At 57.7% G+C, this 20,808-nt stretch overlaps 1 protein-coding gene across 2 annotated transcripts in view; it reads left to right on the top strand.

The window, feature by feature from the left end:
- CORO2B (coronin 2B) overlaps positions 1-9,320 on the top strand; it is a 124,843-nt gene extending 115,523 nt beyond the window's left edge. For both annotated transcript variants that reach the window (XM_055125108.1, XM_055125109.1), the window contains exons 9-12: positions 628-740; positions 1,121-1,211; positions 1,358-1,497; positions 7,851-9,320. In XM_055125108.1, the coding sequence (XP_054981083.1) occupies positions 628-740; positions 1,121-1,211; positions 1,358-1,497; positions 7,851-7,982 (476 nt within the window). In that variant the 3' untranslated portion in view covers positions 7,983-9,320. The remainder of the gene's footprint in view (positions 1-627; positions 741-1,120; positions 1,212-1,357; positions 1,498-7,850) is intronic.
- The last annotated feature ends 11,488 nt before the right edge of the window (positions 9,321-20,808 follow it).

The raw sequence follows: 20,808 nt of genomic DNA on the forward strand, positions 1-20,808 counted from the left end.
CCCTTCCTTCCTTCCTTCCTTCCTTCCTTCCTCCCTCCCTCCCTCCCTCCCTCCCTCCCTCCCTCCCTCCCTCCCTTCCTTCCTTCCTTCCTTCCTTCCTTCCTTCCTTCCTTCCTTCCTTCCTTCCTTCCTTCCTTCCTTCCTCCCTCCCTCCCCACCCAGTAATGCTCAGGGGCTATTCCCTGGTCTGTGCTCAGGGGATCATGCCTGTTGGGAACCGAACCTGCCTGCACACTATGCACCCCAGTCCCCGGGGCCCCCCTGGCCCTCGATTCACACATTTCTGTAACCCCTCCAGGCTCTAAAGCCCACGGTCGTTTTCTTTATCTCGGGTGCACTGTTAGGAGCTGTGGCTCCAGAGCTACAGTGATGTGCCAGGATTGCCACTGGCAGTGCCACGGTTCCCCCTTGGCAGAGTAGAGTGGCACCGGGGATGGGACCCAGGGCCTCTTGAGGCACCCACCTCCGAGCCACACCCCAGGGCCCTTGCAAAGTCCGAGCTGACCTGGCCCAAGCAGCAAATCAGAGAAACGACCATCCGAGCCCTGGGCCACCTGCAGAAGCCCCGAGTCCACCTGCCCCATGAACCCAGAGGGCTGCCCTGAGCCGCGTGCTGCCTCCCCACAGGGGTCATGCCCAAGCACGGGCTGGACGTGTCGGCCTGCGAGGTGTTCCGCTTCTACAAGCTGGTGACGCTCAAGGGCCTGATCGAGCCCATCTCCATGATCGTGCCCCGGCGGGTGAGTGTGGCCCGAGGGAGGCCCACGGGCCCACCTGGTGGGCAGAGAAACAGGACAGGGACTCCGGTGGTCACTTTGTATGTGGCCAACCCCAGTTTAGTGCCCGGCACCGCAGATGGTCCCCCAAGCCCAGCTGGAAGTGATCCCTGAGCAGCCGGGGGTGAGCCCGGAACACTGGGCGTGCCCACCCACCCCGCAAAAAAAAAAATTAAATTAAATTAAGAAGGAAAAGAGAGTCACTTGGGGGGACCCTGGGGAGGCGGGGGTCCCAGTGAGTGCAGAGTCCGGAGGCTGCTGGGCCCTAGGGAGGAGCCTGCTGGGAGGGGGCTCTCGGGGGGCCCCAGCCACCAGCCGCCCACTCCTCTACCCCACCACTGCAGTCCGACTCGTACCAGGAAGACATTTACCCCATGACGCCCGGCACGGAGCCCGCGCTGACCCCGGACGAGTGGCTGGGAGGCATCAACCGAGGTACCACGGGGCAGGCGGGGCTGGGTAGGCCGAGCCCTTGGCCCGTCCCCGGCCCTCCTCCCGGCCTCCCGTCTGGGTGTCCCCTGGCCCTGACAGCTCAGCGGGCGGGCACCTCCACCTCCCTCCCTGCCCCTGTCCCGCTGCAGATCCCGTGCTGATGTCCTTGAAGGAAGGCTACAAGAAGTCTCCCAGAGTGACCTTCAAGGGCCCCATCAGGGAGAAGAAGAGCGTGGTGGTCAACGGGATAGACCTGCTGGAGAACGTCCCGCCCAGGACAGAGAATGAGGTGAGGGACCCCCTCGCGGCCGCAGGCCCCGGGGCCAGCTCCATTCCGGGCGTTTTCTTCTTCTGGTGCCAAGTACTGTCTGGAGGTCACGGGGGACCCCGTCGTGGGCGGGGAGGGGGGGCACCGTGGCTTCTGAACTCAGGAAGAAGTGCTGGGTGCCGGGCTGTGGTCCCTTCCCGGGCCTCAGAACCACCGGCCCCGCGTGCGGGGACGCCTCCTCGGGGCTCGGCCTTCCTCCCTGGCGTGGCGGGCGGCCTCGCTTCCTGTTTTTGTGGAAGAGACCGAGGGTTTGTGGAAGAACTCCCTGTGCCCTGGGAGGGGAGCAGCCCCCTCAGGGGCATCCGCAGCTCCGCCTCAGCCCCCCAGGCTCCTCCCCAGGCACCCCCTCCGCCCCGGAGCGCTCTTCAGCTCAGCCTACTGGCCCCCGTGAAAGGGTCTGGGCGCTTCCTGCCGCTGGCCAGCACCGGCCAGCCGCCTTCCTCGGTTCGTTTCCTTGGGGGTCCGGGGGCGGGAAGTCGCAGAGCACTAGCCATCATTCCCGAGTGTCGGGCCCTTTCCTGCCCCGAGTGAGCGCCCGGAGAGGCTCACTGCGTTAGAAAGTCACCTGCTGCCCGTCACGGTCCCGCTGCTCCTGCACATGCCCGTGGCCCAGAGACTCCTGGGAACGTGGCGCTCAGGCTGTCAGCCCAGGGGCACAGAGGGTGGGCTGCTCGCCTTCCCCACGGCCCACGCAGGTGGGACCCCCAGCACCCCGTGTGGTCCCCTGAGCCCATCAGGGGTAACCACAGTCCTGAGCACTGCCCCCCTGTGGAACGAAACCTGCCAGCCCATGGGGGCTGTGCTTGTCTCACATGTGGCTGACCCAGGGTCGATCCCCTGCACCTCTGGTCCCCTCTGAGCACAGAGCCAGGAGTCAGCCCTGGGAGGGCTTAGTGTGGCCCCTGGGCGGGTCAGGGGCTAGTTGGCCCTCAGCCAAGGGCACCGTCGCTGCTGGGGGCCCTGTCCCCGTCCATGGCTGTTGCCGGACTCACTCCTCCCGGGGGCTGGCCTGCAGTCTCTCAGGGCCTCCCCCCTGCCTTTGATTCTCTCGGTGGCCCCCGTGTGAGTGCACAGGGGGCCTCGGGGGAGACCAGGCAGCTGGAGCCGGACGACCTGGGTTCCCGCCACCACTGCACGGTCCTCGAGCACTGCTCAGCGCAGCCCCTGAGGAGACCCTGGGGGAGGCCCCCAGCACCACCGGGCACGGCCCCCAAATGAAACGGAAGGAGCCACGGACATCTGGCTCCCTCTGGACGGGCTACTAGGTCCAGCCTTGTTTCGCTGTGGCTTGGGGCTCACCCGTGTGGTGCTCAGGGCTCTTTCTGCGCTCAGTGCTCGGGGGAGAGCCAGGTTGGGCTGTGTGCAAGGCCAGTGCCTCCTGCCCTGCCCACCCTGTCTCCCTCCGGGGGGCGCACAGAACACCCGGACCATCTCTGAGGCTTCTTCTAGCACCTCACAATGGTCAGTGTTAGCCACAGCAGGAAGGCGATTTCCCCCTGCGGGGCCACACGGACGAGGAGAAGCAGCTCTGCCATCCGATGTATGTTTGTCACCTTCACTGTCACTGTCACTGTCATCCTGTTGCTTTTCGATTTGCTCAAGCGTGCACCAGTAACGTGTCTCACTGTGAGACTTATTGTTACTGTTTTTGACATTTCCAATATGCATGGGTAGCTTGCCAGGCTCTGCCGTGCGGGCGAGATACTCTCAGTAGCTTGCCAGGCTCTCCAAGAGGGGCGGAGGAATTGAACACAGGTCGGCTGCATGCAAGGTGAACGCCCTATCCTCTGTGCTATCGCTCCAGCCAAGAAATATTTAAATGTCGGGGCTGGAGCAATAGCACAGCGGGTAGGGCGTTTGCCTTGCACATGGCCGACCCGGGTTTGATTCTCAGCATCCCATATGGTCCCCTGAGCACCGCCAGGAGTAATTCCTGAGTGCAGAGCCAGGAGTGACCCCTGTGCACCGCCGGGTGTGACCCAAAAAGGAAAAAAGAAAATAACGAAAAGAAATACTCAAATGTCTGGGACTGGATAAAATGATGTGATGAACGGGAGTTGATTCCCAAGAGGCGGGGGTTGAAGGCATGAGCAGGAACGGAGACCGGTCAGCAGCACCGCGTGCCTGGCCAGGCTGGGGACGGCCACATCGAGCTCTGGGCTACTGTCCTTTCTGGTTTTTGAATATGTTTGGTATTTCCCATTTTTAAAGAAACAGAGAATTGGAGCTGAGCAATGATACAGCAGAGAGGACACTTGCCGTGCACGTGGCCCACCGGGGTTCGATCCCTGACCTCCCAGAGGGTCCCTTGAACCCCACCAGGAGTGATCCCCGAGTGCAGAGCCAGGAGTCAGCCCTGAGCACCGCCCGGTGTGGCCCCCAAACAAACGAATAACGAAAACGAATGTAACGGGACAAGTTGCTGAGCTGGTGCCAGCAGGGCCCAGGCAGACGCGATGCAGCTGACCTTCACGCAGCCGTGACTTGCCTCGCGGCCGCCAGGGCTCAGAAGCTGGGCACTGGGGGGCCGCTCAAGGTCTCTGAGCGGACAGCACAAGGCCACTTCCTCGCTGGCTGGCTGCGGTCACCTGCACTTTCCGTCATCACAGCAGATGGGAGCGAGCAGGAGAAAGCGGGCTGGACGGGGCCTGCGCGGGGCGGGAGGGTGGACGGGCCGCGAGGGCACTGGCCGCAGGACCTCTACACAGAGCTGCCCTGCACAGGAAGCCAGAGGCACTTGCCAGCTAGAGCTGCCCCGCAATAAAGCGTCCTTTCTCTTCTCTTCCCCGTCCCTCCCCTTGTCCTGCCAGTGCGGGGACAGGGCCGCGCTCGGCCTTTGGTACTCACAGCTCTCAGCTGCAGTTTCTGGCACGCTTCTGGCCGTGCCGGCCGGAGGCCCCACCTCTTGAACACACGCCCTTACTTACAAGGCAGGCACTTTTGCCCCCGAGTCATCCGCTCTCTTGGTTATATTCTGGGGTTTGAGATTATACCCGGCAGTGCTCAGGGCTTCCTCCTGACTCAGCACTCAGGGGTCACTCCTGGCAGGGCTTGGGAGACCCTGTGGGGTGCTGGGGATGGAACCCGGGTCGGCTGCATGCAAGGTAGGGGCCTTATCTTTGGGCTCTCAGGCCCCTCCCTCCTTCCCTCCTCTCTCTCTCACTCTCTCTCACTCTCTCTCCCCCTTCCTTTCTCCTTCCTCTCTTTCTTTCTCTCCCTCCCCCTTCCTTCCCTCTCCATCCCTCCTCCTTCCTTCCTTCCTTCCTTCCTTCCTTCCTTCCTTCCTTCCTTCCTTCCTTCCTTCCTTCCTTCCTTCCTTCCTTCCTTCCTTCCTTCCTTCCTTCCTTCCTCCCTCAACAAAAGCTAGCTAAAATATATATTGCAAAGAGATTTTGGTGACCTGAAAACCCCGGTATTGTGTAGAATCATTTATTTTAGGAGCAAATACCAAGTCATTCCTCTGAGCAGATCAATTCAGGATTGGTTTGTTGGCTAATTAATTCTTTAAGAAAAAGTAAGTTAAGGAGTTATTAAAAACAACATATTCATTCTTTAAGACTTATACTTTGGGGCCAGAGTGATAGTACAGTGGGTAGGGCATTTGCCTTGCATGTAGCCGACCCGGGTTCAATCCCCGGCATCCCATGTGGTCCCCCAAGCACCGCCAGGAGTAATTCCTGAGTGCAGAGTCAGGAGCAACCCCTGAGCATCGCTGGGTGGTGTGACCTCTGCAAAGAAAAGACTTGTACTTCATTTTTTAAATGAGATTGTTTTATTTATTTTAAGATAATTGTAGATTTACCTTCAATTTTAAGATACAGTAGAGATACTTGTAGCCTTTCCACACTTTCCTCTAGCAGCAAATATATATAGAAATCTGTAGCAGTACCAGGGCCAGAGCAAGTAAGGCACTTGCCTTGCATGCGGCCACCAGGGGTTGAACCCCCAGGACCCCATATGGTTCACTCAGGAGTGAACCCTGAGCCAGTCAGGAGTTAGACAGGAGTAAGACCCAAACAACAAGACTTTATAGTAGTACCTATCGATATTGACATGGTCAAGATGCAGAAAATCCAAGTCACACCACAATGACTTCTCCTGTTTCCCTTAATTTTTTTTTTTTTTTTTTTGCTTTTTGGGTCACACCCGGCTATGCACAGGGGATACTCCTGGCTCATGCACTCAGGAATTACCCCTGGCCATGCTCAGGGGACCATATGGGATGCTGGGAATCGAACCCAGGTCGGCCGCATGCAAGGCAAATGCCCTACCCGCTGTACTATCACTCCAGCCCCTGTTTTTTTTTTTTAATTCTTTTCCACTTAAAATATAAACCACGGAGCAGAAGAGATAGTTCAGAGGTTAAGGCACTTGCCTTGCACCAGGCCGATCCTAGTACCCAGCACCACATTTGGTCCCCTGCGCAGTGCCAGGAGTGATCCCTGAGCTCAGATGCAGGAGTCAGTCCTGAGCACTGCCAGGCGTATCCCCTTACCCCATCCAAAAACAATGACAAAATACAAAACGCTTGGGCCAGAGTGATAGTACAATGGGCCAGGCACGTACCTTGCTTGCAGCCAACCTTGGTTCGATCTCTAGCATCCCATATGGTCACCGAGCTCCAACAGGAGTGATCTGGAGTGCCGCGCCAGGGAGTAAGGCTTGGGCACAGCTGGGTGTGACACAAAAACAAAACCAAGACAAAACTTGTACATTCGGCCTCAGGATGTGGTTCAAGGGCACTCGAGCATGTGCTGAACATGTGTGAAGCCCGAGATCTGTCCCTACCCCACAGGCCACGCCAACATCACAAGGATAGATTCCGGGTCCCGAGCACTGCTGGTGTGTCCCCTATCAAGAAATCACTTCTAGGGCCAGAGAGATGGTACAGTGGGTAGGGCGCTTGCCTTGCATGCACCCCCGACCTGGGTTCAATCCTCGGCATCCCATATGGTCTCCTGAGCACCAGCCGGGGTAATTTCTGAGTGCAGAGCCAGTAGTAACCCCTGAGTATCATCAGGTATGAGCCCCCCACCCCCATGTCATTTTTAGGGCAAGAGAAATGGTCCAGTGGGCTGGGTGCTTGCCTTGCATTTAGCTGACTCAGGTTTGACCCTTGGCACTGCCAGGAGTAATCCCTGACTGCAGTGCCAGGAATAAGCTCTGAGAGCTGCCAGGTCAAAAGCAAAATAAAATAAAATTTAAAATAACCATAATTTTTTTTTTTAAGCCAGAGCTTTGGCTTGTTAGTCTGGGCACATGCTTCGCACCCAGGCCCCTGGGCCCCATCCCTGGCAGCCTCCCGAGCACTGCTGGCTATGGTCCCAAAGACCAAAATGATAATAATACCTTGGGGTTTGTTTTGGTGTGTTCGGGAATCTTTCCTGGCAGGGCTCAGGGAACCGTATGGGGTGCCAGGAATTGAACCCAGGTCGGCTGTGTGCAAGGCAGTTGCCCTCCCGCTGCATTAACCCTCCATTATCGCTAAAATCAGTAAGTGCATCACTTAGCATAGTTCAACACAGGACCAAGACCTCCTCCTTGAGACCGGCAGTTGTGTCTGCCGTGTCTTTCTCACAGAAATCCCAGCACCACCGGGAGTGATTCCTGCGTGCAGAGCCAGGAGGAAGCCCTGAGTATCGCCAGGTGGCCCCTAAAGAAAGAGCAACAAAGAGCTAGCTATGGGAAGGCCCCTGATCCCCTGAGCCCTCAGGAGAGGCGTGGAGGTGCCTGTGCGCCCAGTGAATCCCTGTGCGGTGCAGGGTCCACATTTCCCCGTGGCCTGTCAGCTCAAAGCTGGGTCCAGGCTGGAGCGAGAGCACAGCGGGTGAGGTGTTTGCCTTGCACTCAGCTGACCCCAGTTCGATTCCCAGTAACCCATATGGTCCCCTGAGCAGTGCTAGGAGTAATTCCTGAGTGCAGAGCCAGGAGTCACCCCTGAGCTTCGCCGGGTGTGACCCCAAAAGCAAAAAAATAAAAGCTGGGTCCATCCTAGGCTCGTCAGCAGCTTCCCTGAGGAGCAAAGCATCCTGGGAAGTTCCCATCAGGAACGGTCAATGGTCAAGAAAGGACTAGACCTGGAGCCCTGAGAGGGTGGGCCCTGGGAGCTGGGGGGGCTGCCCTGTGTGGACTCTGCCCCTCCCTGGTGGCCCGAGTCGCTGCCGTGGCCCATCTGGAGCTGGGTGTGGAGGAGGGAGAGCCACCAGGGGAGGAGGGAGAGCCACCAGGGGACGGGGCTGGGCGGGGCGGGGGGGGGGTGTCCGGGTACCGCTCACCTTCTCACCTGCTCTCCCCCTCCCCCACGTGCCCCTCAGCTCCTCCGGATGTTCTTCCGGCAGCAGGACGAGATCCGGCGGCTGAAGGAGGAGCTGAACCAGAAGGAGGTTCGGATCCGGCAGCTCCAGCTGGAGCTGAAGAACTTACGCAACAACCCCAAGAGCTGCTAGCTCGGCCCCCCGCTCTCCCGTCCGGCCCTCACGTCCCTCAGCCTGGCCTGGGGCTGGGGACGGCCCGAGGACCCGACCTGCCACCCCCAGCCAGCGCCCTCCCCAGAGCCTCCCGCAGCCCGGGCTGGGACCAAGCCCCGGCCAGCCAGCGGGGGACACGCCTGCCAGGATCTCAGGAGACTTAGAACTCGCACCTCTCCCCTGCGGGGGCTGCAGGACAAGGCGGCCCTCCCTGCCGGGGTTCCTGCTGTCCCGCCTCACCCTGGGCGGGGGGCGCGGTGCAGCCCGGGCCCCTCATCCCACCCCTCTTGTCTTCAGGGAATTGCTCGCCAAGGCCATAATCCCCCCGCCCTCGTCCCCGTGAGTCTCCAAAGCTCTTGCCTTCCCTCCCGTGTTTCCCTCCCGAGGCAGGCAGGGTGGACGAGCGTCCACCCCCAGGCGAATGACAGGACTGAAGGTTGCCACGGGGACTTGCCAGGTCACACTCAGCAGGTCAACGGCGGCGGGACCTGGGCCAGCACCCTGAGCGTTCGGACTCTGGGCCGGGCCCTTGCCCTGCAGCAGCCAGGTGTCAGTCCTGAGGGAGCCCCCGCGTGCTCGGGAGAAAGCGCACCCCCCCACATCTGCCCAGACACGCCAAGGTGTCCGGGGAGGCCCTCGCCCCGCGCCTCCTGGCCCGCCCGCTGCCCCGCGTCCATCTGAGATGAGGCCTTTGCTGCCCAGGCGGAGGCTGAGCAGGTGGCGGGGCGGCTCCGTCCTCCGCCCCCAGCCGCTTTCTGCCTTACGCGCAGGCTGGACCACGGCCCTGGCGGCCAGAGCACTTTAACGTTTACAGGTTTCCCGGCGTGGGGGTCTCCGGTCACCTGGCATCTGTCTGCAGGAGTGGGGCGCGGGCGGGCGCCCCGGGCGCAGACTCCCGGCCCCCACGTGTCCGTCTCAACTCATTCTTTAGTTTCCTCCTCCATCACCCGCCGCGTTCCTGGGGACAGTCGCGGCGCAGACGCAGGGACGGAGCGCTGGCTGGGGTCAGGATGTGGGTGTCCCTTCTCCCCCTCCACCCATTACTAGAATCCATGCGACACGGTTTGCCCCGCCCCTGCATTTTCCCGGGCGCCCGTGCAGGCTTCTCCCAAGCCCCTCTGCCCGCGCCGGCTCACGCAGGGTCCCCCCACCCCACTCTCACCACCAGACGGCGTCTGCTCATCTTCCCGCTCCACATCTCTCAAACCTCTTCTGTCTTATTTTCCAGTTTTTCCTCCCCCACGGACCTTTGTGGTCTCCTGTGATTATTTATGCTGCCTCCCAAGGATAGAATTGAAATAAAATGTTTTCAACGTAGCCAGCTCGGGTGCTAGCACCTCAGGAGCCCCTGGCCGCCCCTTCTCCCCGGCTGAGGGGCTCGCCGGGCTGTGGTGGGGGCGGCGACTCACCAGTGTCTGCAGGGGGCTTGACACGCGGGGGGCAGGGGTACCCCGAGCCCTGGTGGGTGAGGCCGGTGCAGGCCAAGCCAGGAAGCTCTCAGACAGCACAGACAGTCCCGTGTGTGCACAGCAAGACGGAGCCCCCAGACCTGGGCCACAGGGTTGCACATACACTCAGCAGCATCCTGCCCACCCCTCTCAGCCGGATGCCAGAGGGGCCCTGGGACATGCCTCCCAGGCAAAGTCCCCGGGCAACAGCCAAAAGTGTCTGCAATGTCTCCCTAGAATGTCCACACACACACCCCCACCACCCGTGGGAAACCCCTCTTCCTGACCGTCTGCCTGTGTCCGCCCAGTGGGGGGCTGGGTGGCCCCAGAGCTGCAGGTCACTGTCACCTTGACCCTCTCAAGAGCTCAAGACTTGGACTCTGTCAGACCCTCAGCAGCTCTGGGGGTGAGGGTCAATCCTGTTTCCGTTTCCAAGAATTGCGAGCCAGAGCAAGAGGACCCTTGCCTTGCACACAGACGACTCCAGTTTGATCCACAGCATTTGATACTGTCCCCCAAGCACCTCCAGGAGTGATTCCTGAGCACAGAGCCAGGAGTAAGCCCCGAGCATCGCCAGGTGTGGCCAAAAAACTGGGGGAAAAAAAAAGAAAAGTGAAACCAGATCGAGGCTGGTGCCTTCGCAGTTGGCCGGTGGTGAGGGGCAGACTCTGGGCCGTGGGCATCCGGAGGGCTGGCTCCTGGGCCCCTGGGGCCGTGGGCATCGGAGAACCGGCTCCTGGGCCCCCGCTGGCTTCGTGCCGGCAGAGTCTGTTGTGGGAGGCAGGGGTTGGGGAGCAGCTCACAGGGCTTCCCTCACTTCCACCAAGCGGGGGCCTCCGAGTGGTGGGACTGCAGGGTGGACAGGCCGCTGCAGTGGGAACCAGAGAAAGGCAGGGAGGCCTGTGGGAAGAGCTGGCGAGGGCTGCAGAGGCTCTGGGCAGGCAGCAGGGACCACCTGGCCCCCGTGGGCTCAGGCCTGCCCTAGGACCACGTCAAGGAGAGAAGGGGACCATCTGAGGGCCTCTTCCCAGTCTAATCCAATGCAGTGTCGGGGGTCTAACTCCCCCCCAATCCCGAGGCTCTCTCCCTGGGCATCCATGACCCAAGGTCTACTGTGCGGACTTTCCAAGCACCTGGGGTCACGGACCCCAGGTCACCCCTTGCCTGCTGGGAATGGTACAAACAGCAGCTTCTGGACAAAAGGGGAGCAGCTTGACTTCCCTGGGGGCCAGGGTCCCAGAACGCTCATCAGTCAAGCAGGAATCGGAGCTGGACACCCCTGGAGCTCTGGTCAAGGGCTGCGGTCATGGATGTCCAGCCTGCCTGAGCTTGTCCCTGTGGCAGCCCTAGAACCTGGGGGCTTGGGGGGGGAATTCTGCCATCCACACCCCGTTCTGGGCCCAAGTGGGCAATTCATGACCTGCTGTTGTGAACTAGCCAAGGTCCAGTTTGAAGATCCCGCCCCGCAAGCTGCATTTCCCGCACGCCGTGAGTGCCTCGTCCCCTGCACCCTAGCTCCTGGGGTGCTGACTGCTCTGCGGGTGGCAGCCCAGAACCGCACAGCTATCTAGCTGGTGACGTGGGTCCCCTTCTTCTGGCTCTTTGAGCCCCTTCCCCGCACCACCTCCGTCAGGCTCAGCCCCACACCTGCTCTCTGTGGAGGGCCCCGTCTGCCATGCTGGGAGGCTCCTGACCGGCCCCCAACCCGACTTGGCTGTCTCAGCTGGGTCTGAGCCGCCCAGGAAGCTGAGTGCCCCCGGGCTGGGCCCTACAAGGCTGGATATGGGGAAGGACCGAGCGAGCCCCTGCGGAGACCTCGGGCAGTCATACTGCGGGGACACAGGGAGCCTGGAGTGGCTCTGCTCCGGCTAAGTGCTGGCTGGGCATCAGCTGATCCCGGGGTTCTCGTCCAGCCTCCTGAGCACCAACAGAGGGAACCGGGCACTCTCAGCCTCTCTCTGGCACTGGGCAAGCATCCCAGGCGGCCAGCAGACCGTGCAGGAAAGAGCATCCGTCAGAGAAGCTGCAGCCACACACACCTTTCTGCAGGAGCAGATGCGGACCCCTTCCTGCGGGACCCCTTTCCTCCCCTGGCCAGGGGGTGCGGGGAAGAGAGGCGCGTGTGTGTTGTGGGGGGCAGCTGGCAGAGACTGCTGACCTCCGTGCTTGCCTGTTTCCGTTTGGAAACTGCCAGCTGCCACCTTCCCCAGGAACGTTCGCTCTCTAACCACACACACAAGTGGGTCAGCCTCTCTCCTCCCTGGGGTGGCCGCTGAGCCCCCATCCTGCTGCCCCCCCACCATTAGCACACCCCTGCCCTTGCACGGGCACCTCGGTGCGGTGCTGATGTGAACACTTCACAGGCTGGGAAACAAGGGCAGATGAGCCCGAGGTGCGGACGGCTGACAGAGCTGTTCGGTGCCAAGGTCACAGAGACGAGGAGGCCAGGAAGACTGCCAGAGTGTGGAGGCAGCCAGCAGGTGGCACATTTCGGCTTTCTTTTCTAGCCGTTTCTGAACGGGAGCCCCCAGTGCACCTCACCCATCACAGCCGACCCACCCGATGACCTCACCAGAGTTGGGGGGAGGGAGAGGCACGGGGGCGGCTGTCGCCTTCCCACCTTCTTCTTCCCTGCAGCCATCTGTCCTGAAGGCCCGGGGCCCCCAGGACTGGCTCCAACGTCCTTCCCAAATGTCAGCCACAAGGCACCTGGGTCCGAGGAGCAAAGGAGAGGACGGAGCTTGGGGTCCAGGTGCTGCAGGGGTCCCGGGCGGGAGCAGGAGACAGCAGCGGAGTGACCCCTGAGCACTGCGCCTGTGGCCAGAAAAAAAAAGCAACTTTTTTAAAAAGTGAAAAAGGAAATTGCATGTCAGGGTGCTAACTGCCACTAAAGGCCAGAGCTGTCCGTGGAGGGGAGCGATGGAGAGAGAAGACAGAGGAAGGCATCCTGGTCACACCCCTTGCAAGTTCTACTTCTTCATTATTGGCATTGAATCGACAGATCATGGGGTGTCCAAATCCAAGTTGTACAAGTTGCTGATTGGATTCTTTCATTTCTTTATGGCAACACAGTGACCACAGTTACCGAACACCTCATCACTTCCCCCCAGTTATCATTTCTGTTCTGTGCAAGAACACTCATGACCCAGCTGTGGTGTCAGGGAGGATGTGAGCCTACTCCGTGACTCCCAGCTCTGTGGGGGGTCTTAGATCCCTGCTGCGGATCTGAGATTCCTGCCGAGGGGCCTCACTGAATAATTCACGAACCGATGGGGCAGCGCCCTGCTAATTAGTGGCGACACACAGCAAGGGGCCAGGGGGGTGACTCAAAGGGCTGAGTGCAAGGTTGCATTCAGGAGCCCCAGGTTCCATCCCTAGCACCACAGACCCTTTGAGCACGCATGGAGTGTCCCCTAAGCACCGCCAGATGTGTGTCTCCTGGGAAAAAAACAAAGCAACAAGAGAAAAAGAACAGAAAAATAACAAGCAAGGATAAGTGCAAGATACAAACCAGAGAGTTTATTGTCAGAAAAGAGAGTGGAACAAGAAAGGAAAGATTATTGGGGCTGAGTGACAGCACAGCGGGTGGGGCACTGGCCTTGCACATGGCTGATTTAAAAAAAGGAAGAAGGAAGCGAGAAGGTTGAGGATGCAGCTTGGGGCAGAGCACTGCCCTGTGTATGTCAGGACCTGGGTTTGACTTTAGGCAGAATAAAAAAAAATTAGGAGGGGCTAGAGCAATAGCACAGCGGGTAGGGCGTTTGCTTTGCACGCGGCTGACCCAGGTTCATCTCCAACAACACATATGGTGCCCTGAGCACCTCCAGGAGTGACTTCTGAGCACAGAACAAGGAGTAACTCGTGAACACCCCAGGAATCATTCCTGAGTGCAGCAGTGAGTCCTGAGCACCACCAGGTGTGGCCCCAAAGCGAAACAAAATAAAAGGGAGGAAAGCTTGTCTCCTCCCAAGGAAGGTTCCCTTCAGGGCAGGCGGGTGCCAGCCGGCGCCACCCAGGAAACTCCAGGCTGGTTTCAAACTCTACTTTTGGGGAATGCTGAAACTGGAACTAGGTATTAAATCTTAATGGGGTCTGGAATGAAGGACTCTAGTGGGATCTGATTTATTTTATTACGCTGCTGCTTTGTTTGGGGACCACACCTGGTGGTGACCCAGGTTCCAAACATCCCAGCCTGCACACATCCATTCATCCGGTTCAGTCTCTCTTTTCCCTCCTTCCCTCTCTCCCTCCCTCCCTCCCTCCCTCCTTCTTCCCTCCCACACTCCTTCCCTCCCTCCTTCCTTCCTTCCTTCCTTCCTTCCTTCCTTCCTTCCTTCCTTCCTTCCTTCCTTTCTTCCTTCCTCCCTCCCTCTTCCCTCTCTCTCTCCCTCCCTCCCTCCCTCCTTATTTCCTACCTTCCTTCCTTCCTTCCTTCCTTCCTTCCTTCCTTCCTTCCTTCCTTCCTTCTTTCCTTCCTTCCTTCCTTCCTTCCTTCATTCCTCCCTCCCTCTTCCCTCTCTCCTTCCCTCCCTCACTCCTTATTTCCTTCCTTATTTCCTTCCTTCCTTCCTTCCTTCCTTCCTTCCTTCCTTCCTTCCTTCCTTCCTTCCTTCCTTCCTTCCTTCCTTCCCTCCTTCTCTCCTTCCTTTCTCTCTTGCTCTTTTTCTTTCTTTCTTTCTTTCTTTCTTTCTTTCTTTCTTTCTTTCTTTCTTTCTTTCTTTCTTTCTTTCTTTCTTTCTTTCTTTCTTTCGTTCTTTCTTCTTTCTTTCCTTTTTATTCTTTCTTTTCTTCTCTGTTCCTCTCTTCCTCTTTCCCTTTTTTTTTTTTTTTTTGCTTTTTGGGTCACACCCGGCGATGCACAGGGGTTACTCCTGGCTCTGCACTCAGGAATTACTCCTGGCGGTGCTCAGGGGACCATATGGGATGCTGGGAATCGAACCTGGGTCAGCCTGTGCAAGGCAAATCCTCTACCCCCCGTGCTATTGTTCTAGCCCCTCCTATTTTTTTTTTATTCTGCCTAAAGTCAAACCCAGGTCCTGACACACACAGGGCAGTGCTCTGCCCCAAGCTGCACCCTCAACCTTCTCGCTTCCTTCTTCCTTTTTTTAATTTGAGCTTGAGTGAGGCTGGTTGAGCCACACCTGGCAGTGCTCAAGGGCTACTCTTGGCTCTGTCTGTGCTCAGAGCTCACTCTTGGAGGTGGCCGGGATCAGACGGGGCTCCGCTGTTTACGAGGATTAGTATACTTAATCTTATACTAACTTGCCAGCCCCTCTCCTTTCTTTCTCTGTTCCATGGTGCTAAAGTTCTAATTCAAGGCCTGCCACCTACTACACCACCGTCACATATCAGCCCTGAGTCTCACCTTTTTTTTTTTTTGGATTTGGTTTTGGTTTCAGGCTACACCTGGCAGTGCTCAGGGACCACTCCTGGTGGTTCTTCAGGGACCTTATGTAGTGCTGGGGATGGAACCCGGGTCAGCCACATGCAGGGCAGCACCTTGACCCCTGTGCTCCCTCAGTCCCAACTCTGGACACATTCTTCCAACAACTCATTATGTTCTGCCTTCAAACGCCCTTTTTTTCCCTTTTACTGGTGATGGATAGGGGCTACTCTCGGCTCTGTGCTCGGGGCTCACTCCTGACAGTGCTCTGCGTCTTCCACAGTGCTGAGGATTGACCCAGGGCTAGGCACTGGCCGATAAGCACCTGAACCTCTGGACTATTTCTCCAGCCCCCAAAGCAATTTTATTTATTATTTTATTTATTATTTTTATTAATTTGTTCTTTTATTGAATCACCATGTGGAAAGTTACAAAGCGTTCAGGTTTAAGTCTCAGTCATACAATGCTTGAACACCCATCCCTTCACCAGTGCATATATTCCACCACCAAGAATCACAGTAAACCTCCCCCCCACCCAAAGCAATTTTAACTCTTGATCCTCCTCCTTTTGTACTTGACTTTGTCTCTTAGGAGGGGGGAGAGGGCAAACCTGTGATGCTCAGAGTTTAGTCCCGGTGGTGCCTGGGCGATCATAAGTGGCACCAGAGATCAAACCTGGGCCAGCCGTGTGTGAGGCCAGCACTGTCTCCGCTGTGCAGTCGCTTCCCAATGCAGGGGACTGTGCCAGGTGCCAGGCCAGAATCCCAGGGGTCGTGAGAAGGGCAAGTGTCTCCCTCGCTGTGCTCTTTCCTGCTCTCCTTTGACATCACAAGCCCACAGGGAAGCGATGCCGTGTGCCAGAGATGCTTTTCTTCAGGTTGGTCCCACTAAACCTAAGACCTTTCCTGTCCCTCCACAAATGCACGGGTTTCCTTCTTTCTAGTAATCTGAGCGCTTAAACTGGAAACCGTTTTCCACCAGAGAAGAAGGTGTGGGCCAGTAGGCACAGCGTGTTCAATAAAGGGAAACTGAGGGCCGACAGTCATAGCACAGCAAGGAAGGCACTGGCTTTGCACGTGGCTGACTAGGGTTCCATCCCCGGCATCCCAGATGGTCCCCCGAGCACCTCCAGGACTGATTCCTGAGTGCAGAGCCTAGAATAACCCCTGAGCATCGCTGGGTGTACGCCCCCCCAAAAAAAGTTCAAATTTAAAAAGAGGATGAGGGACTGGAGCGATAGCACAGCAGATAGGGCGTTAGCCTTGCATGCGGCTGACCCAGGTTCGATCCCCAGCATCCCATATGGTCCCCTGAGCACCGCCAGGGGTAATTCCTGAGTGCAGAGCCAGGAGTAACCCCTGTGCATCGCTGGGTGTGCACCTCTCCCCCCACCAAAAAAAAAGGTTCAAATTTGAAAAGGGGGGGAACTTGGAGCATAGAGGCAGGGAGCGGGGGGAGCTAGTGACGGCTGGTGGGGGGCACCCGGAGTCTCACTTACGCAGGTGTGTGCTCTGCGCTTGAATCATGCCCCGGCCCAGCTGGAATGCACTTTTAAGTAACGGGAAGCCTCAGCCTTTCACTTGTTTTTGTTTTGATTTTAGGCCACACCCAGTTGTGCCCAGAGGCCGCTCCTGACCCTGAGCGTGGGGCTCACTGCTAGAGTGCTCAGCGGTGCCGGGGACGGAGCCCAGGCCTGGTGCATGCCGCGCTCACGCCAGCCCACTGGGCATCTCCCTGGCTCTCCCAGGTTTGTTTCTTGTGGGTGCTCGGGGGAGAGGAGGGAGTTGTTGGACCCCACCAGATGGTGCTGAGGGCTTACTCCTGACTGTGCTCAGGGGACACAGGTGTTGCTGGAGATGGAGTCAGGGTCGGGTCTGCGCAAGCCAAGACCTCAGCCCCTGTGCGCTCTCTCCCCCACCCCAGCGGGTGTTGGAACATCAGAATGATCAGGAAAAAGAAATGTATTCAAGGGGGCTGGGGAGATGGCTCAAGTGCAGGACCTAGCACGTGAGTCCTGAGTGTGACCCCAGCACCGAATGGCTGCTGAGTACCAAGGAGGTGGCCTCTGTTACAAATAAAGCCACGGGGGCTGGAGTGATAGTACAGTGGGGAGGGCACTGGCCTTGCATGCAGCCGACCCCGGTTCTCTCCCCATCATCCCACATGGGCCCCTGAGCACTGCCAGGAGTGATCCCAGAGTGGGGAGTCAGGAGTCATTTATTTGCTTCCTGTGTTTTCTTTTCTCCCCACTCCCCTCCTCTGGCTTTTGGGCCACACTCCTGAGCACTGTTGGGTGTGGTCCAAAAACCAAAGGAGCAAAAAAATATGATTTTTCCATTATTTGAGAGAAAGACTAAGGGCATAGGGGCCAACGAGGAGCTTCTGGGTGAACCTGGTGAGAGAAGAGAGGAAGGGAAGTTGAGAATCTGTGCAGGAGAGGGGGCAGGGGCAGGAGGATGCCACAGAACCTCACGTGCCCGCTGCCGAGAGAGCCATGGTGACCCTGAGTGGGTCACAGAGCCAGTTCAGTGGGTGGTAACCGGCACTTCTGAGTCGAATGGAGGCGATCAATGTGCGTCACACCAAGTGAGGGCGAATTTCTGCGCCCGATGTGGTCTGGTGGTGCCCACACAGAGGTAGAGCGCGGCGTGTGTGTTCTGAGTGGCACGGGAGGGGAGGGGTGTCTCACCCTGGACTCCGTATGGATCCAAGCGTGCAAGCCACCGACCCAGAAGACACAGATGGTGCAGGCGGAGTTACTGCCAAGGGTTTACCTGGACAGAGGCTCCTTTGGTGCAGGGCTGCCGCGGGGGGCGGGAGGAAGGCGGATGAGGACAGAGGCAAGGACACGGAGGTCAGTCCGCACAGCCCTGCTCGTGTCCTCCTTGGCCTTGGCCAAGCCTGAGGGCCTGAAGATGGTTATCGGGGCGCGGATAGCATTTCAGTCTGCACAGGAAAGCATCTGCTGACTGCAGGGCTTCCTCCAGCACTGATGTCAGATCTGTCCCGAGCAACCCGTGTCTCCGCTGACCTTCACCACAGGGGCGGCTCCCTGGGCCGGAGGGAGCTTTGCTATTTCATCGAAAGTCTCAAGGAACAGAGACTCGGATCGGGTCGAGCTCCAGGTTCAAGTTCTAGCCCAGAAGCACCGTCGCTGTTTTAAACCCCACTTTTGCTCATCAGATAAGAAGCTTCTGAGAACCGCCCAGATTTTTCTCCCAAGCTTGGAAGCACTGATCGCAGACACAACGGGGCTGGAGTGATAGGACAGCAGGAAGGGTGCTCGCCTTGAGTGAATGTGACCCACCCAGGGTGGATCTCCAGCACCCCACACGCTCCTCTGAGCCACACCAGAGGTGATCCCCGAGTGTCGAGCCAGGAGTCAGCCCTGAGCACAGCTGGGTGGGGCTCAAAACCAGAAATGAAGCGAAGCAAGATACAATTGGCACAGAACTACAAGGACAAGGATGAGTTGGGTACCGTCCCTGTGGACAGAAAATCCAACAAATGTCAGATCTTCCTGAAATAAACAAGATTTGGCTACCTCGCCATTATTGTAACCGAGAGCGGAATTATTTTATCATCTGGCACCAGAGTTCCTTTTAGGGAAGGAAGTGTCTTTGTTTAGGAAAATACCTTGATAGGCCAGTTGGGAATATAAGGTGACAACCCCCGCCCCCCATCCCCCAGGACATGGGTAGAAGGCAAAAACAAAGATAACCGAGGGCTGAGATGTGGCTGAGGACTGGGATGTGGCTCAGCCAGGGGACTCTCCTCGCCTGTGTGGGCTCTGAATGGCTCTGCCGGCGTGGGATGGGGTGGGGAGATATGTAAGAGCCCTGCCTAAGAACTGAACAGGAACTTAGGAATATGGGGCTGGGAGCACTTACCGTGGGCAGTACACTTGCCTTGCTGGCAGTTAACTGGGGTTTGATCCCTGGCACCCCATATGGTCCCCTGAGACCCCCCAGGAGTGATCTCCGAGTGTGGAGTTAGGCATAAGCCCTGAGCACCACCAGGTGTCCAAACACCAAAAAAAAAAGGGGGAGGGGGCAGAAAGAATTTAGGGATGAGGAGGAATAATAAAGGGGTGGAGCAAAAGGAAAGTTGGGGACCAGAAAGCTAGGACAGCAGGCAGGGCGCTTCTTGCCTTGTACACAGTCGACCTGGGGTTCGATCCCTGGCATCCCACTTGGTTTGCTGAGCACTGCAAGGAGTAATAGCTGAGTGCAGAGTCAGGAACAAGCCCTGAGCAACACAGGATGTGGTCCCTGAGCAAAGAAAAAGAACAGAGAGCTAAGATGTAATTGGGGGTGCACTCGGGGATAACTCCTGACTCTGTGCTCAGAGGTCACTCCTGGAGGTGTTCAGGGGACTCTGTTCAAGGTTGGGGATCAAGCTGGGGTCGGCTGCATGCAAGGCAAGCACCTTTCCCACCTGCACTGTCTCTCCGGACCCTCGAAGATTTGATTTTAGATGATCTCGACTGCAACGCTGCAATTCAACCCTCTCTCCAAGTTCTCGCCCGACCTCTGCAGCAAACACCCCTGACCCGAGGCTGCCTGGGCCGGAGCTGGTTAAGACACATCAGAAGAAGCTGTTCTCAGGGGCTGGAGTGACAGCATAGCGGGGAGGGCGTTTGCCTTGCACTCGGCCAACCCGGGTTCAATTCCCAGCATCCCATATGGTCCCCTGAGCACCGCCAGGAGTAATTCCTGAGTGCAGAGCCAGGAGTAACCCCTGTGCATTGCCAGATGTGATCCAAAAAGAAAAAAATAAAAGAAGCTGTGCTCAACTTTTGGGCAATTTGAAGAGTCTGGGATAGAGACACGGTGAGGCCATGGGGCAAAGGAAGGAATTTGTAAACAGATGCATCCGTGGAAACAAACCCATTGGCTGAGAAGTGCTCAGTGGGCTGATGCTTTGCCTGCCCCTCCTGGTCCCCTGAGCACGGTGAGTCACCCCAGACACAGCGTCGGGAGTCGCCCCCTAACATGGACAGGTGTGGGCCCTCAAACAGCAACAAAGCCAGGAAACCAGAGCACCCGGAGAAGACAAGGACTTGCAAGTTGGGGCTCAAGCACATCACGCCCAGTACTGACCTGGGAGGGGGACTGGCCAGAGGCTTGTGGACGCCAGCCCGTTGTCATGGCAGGCATTTTCCCCCAGACCTCTCTCTAGCTGAAGTCAATATGATATGGCTATTATTGATTGAACTTCAGTCCTGAATTTAATACATCGTTCAGACGAGAGAAGACACCAGCATGCTTCACTTTTCCGATGGCCTCTTGGCCAGTAAACTCTCCGAACTGAGCTGATCCAATGCAGGCAGGTGATGCCTTTAGGACAATAATTTCATCCCCTGGCAATTAGAGCTTCCTTATCCTCTTATCCCATTGGATATGGGGGAACCCAGGAAGCAGGAAAGATAGAGATGATCAAGTTCAAAGAACTTTAAAAATCTCAGCTAGGATATAAGAAAATCTCGAACTTTGGCATTTGGACCACATCTGGTGGTGTTCAGGGCTGACTCTTGGTTCTGTGCTCAGGGATCAGTCCTGGAGGTGCTCGAGGCACCATATAGGGTGCTGGGGACTGCACCCAAGTCAGCTGTGTGCAAGGCAAGGGCCCGGCTGCCTTGTCTCTCCAGTCCTATTCTCAGGTGAAGGAGCGTGGGCGACACAGGAGATAAGTGTGTGGAGTCAGTAAGTCAAGTGCAAGAAAAAAGGAGGAATAAGTGTCAAAGCAGGCCTGGGGGCTGTGGAGGCTGTACTGGAGAGAGGCTGAGGTGCTTGTTTGCCAGTGACCAACCCTGCTTCTGAGGAAGACCCGGAGCACTGACCGGAGTAAACCCTGAGCTCAAAGCCAAGAGAAGCTCCTGAAAACCATTGAGTATGCCCCTCCCCCCAAAAAATATATGTTTGAATGCAGAACACAATTAGTTGGGCTGGAGAGATAGGAAGGGGGCCCAAAC

Source organism: Sorex araneus, chromosome 2, assembly GCF_027595985.1.
Source record: "Sorex araneus isolate mSorAra2 chromosome 2, mSorAra2.pri, whole genome shotgun sequence".
In the NCBI taxonomy this organism is placed as follows: Eukaryota; Metazoa; Chordata; class Mammalia; order Eulipotyphla; family Soricidae; genus Sorex; species Sorex araneus.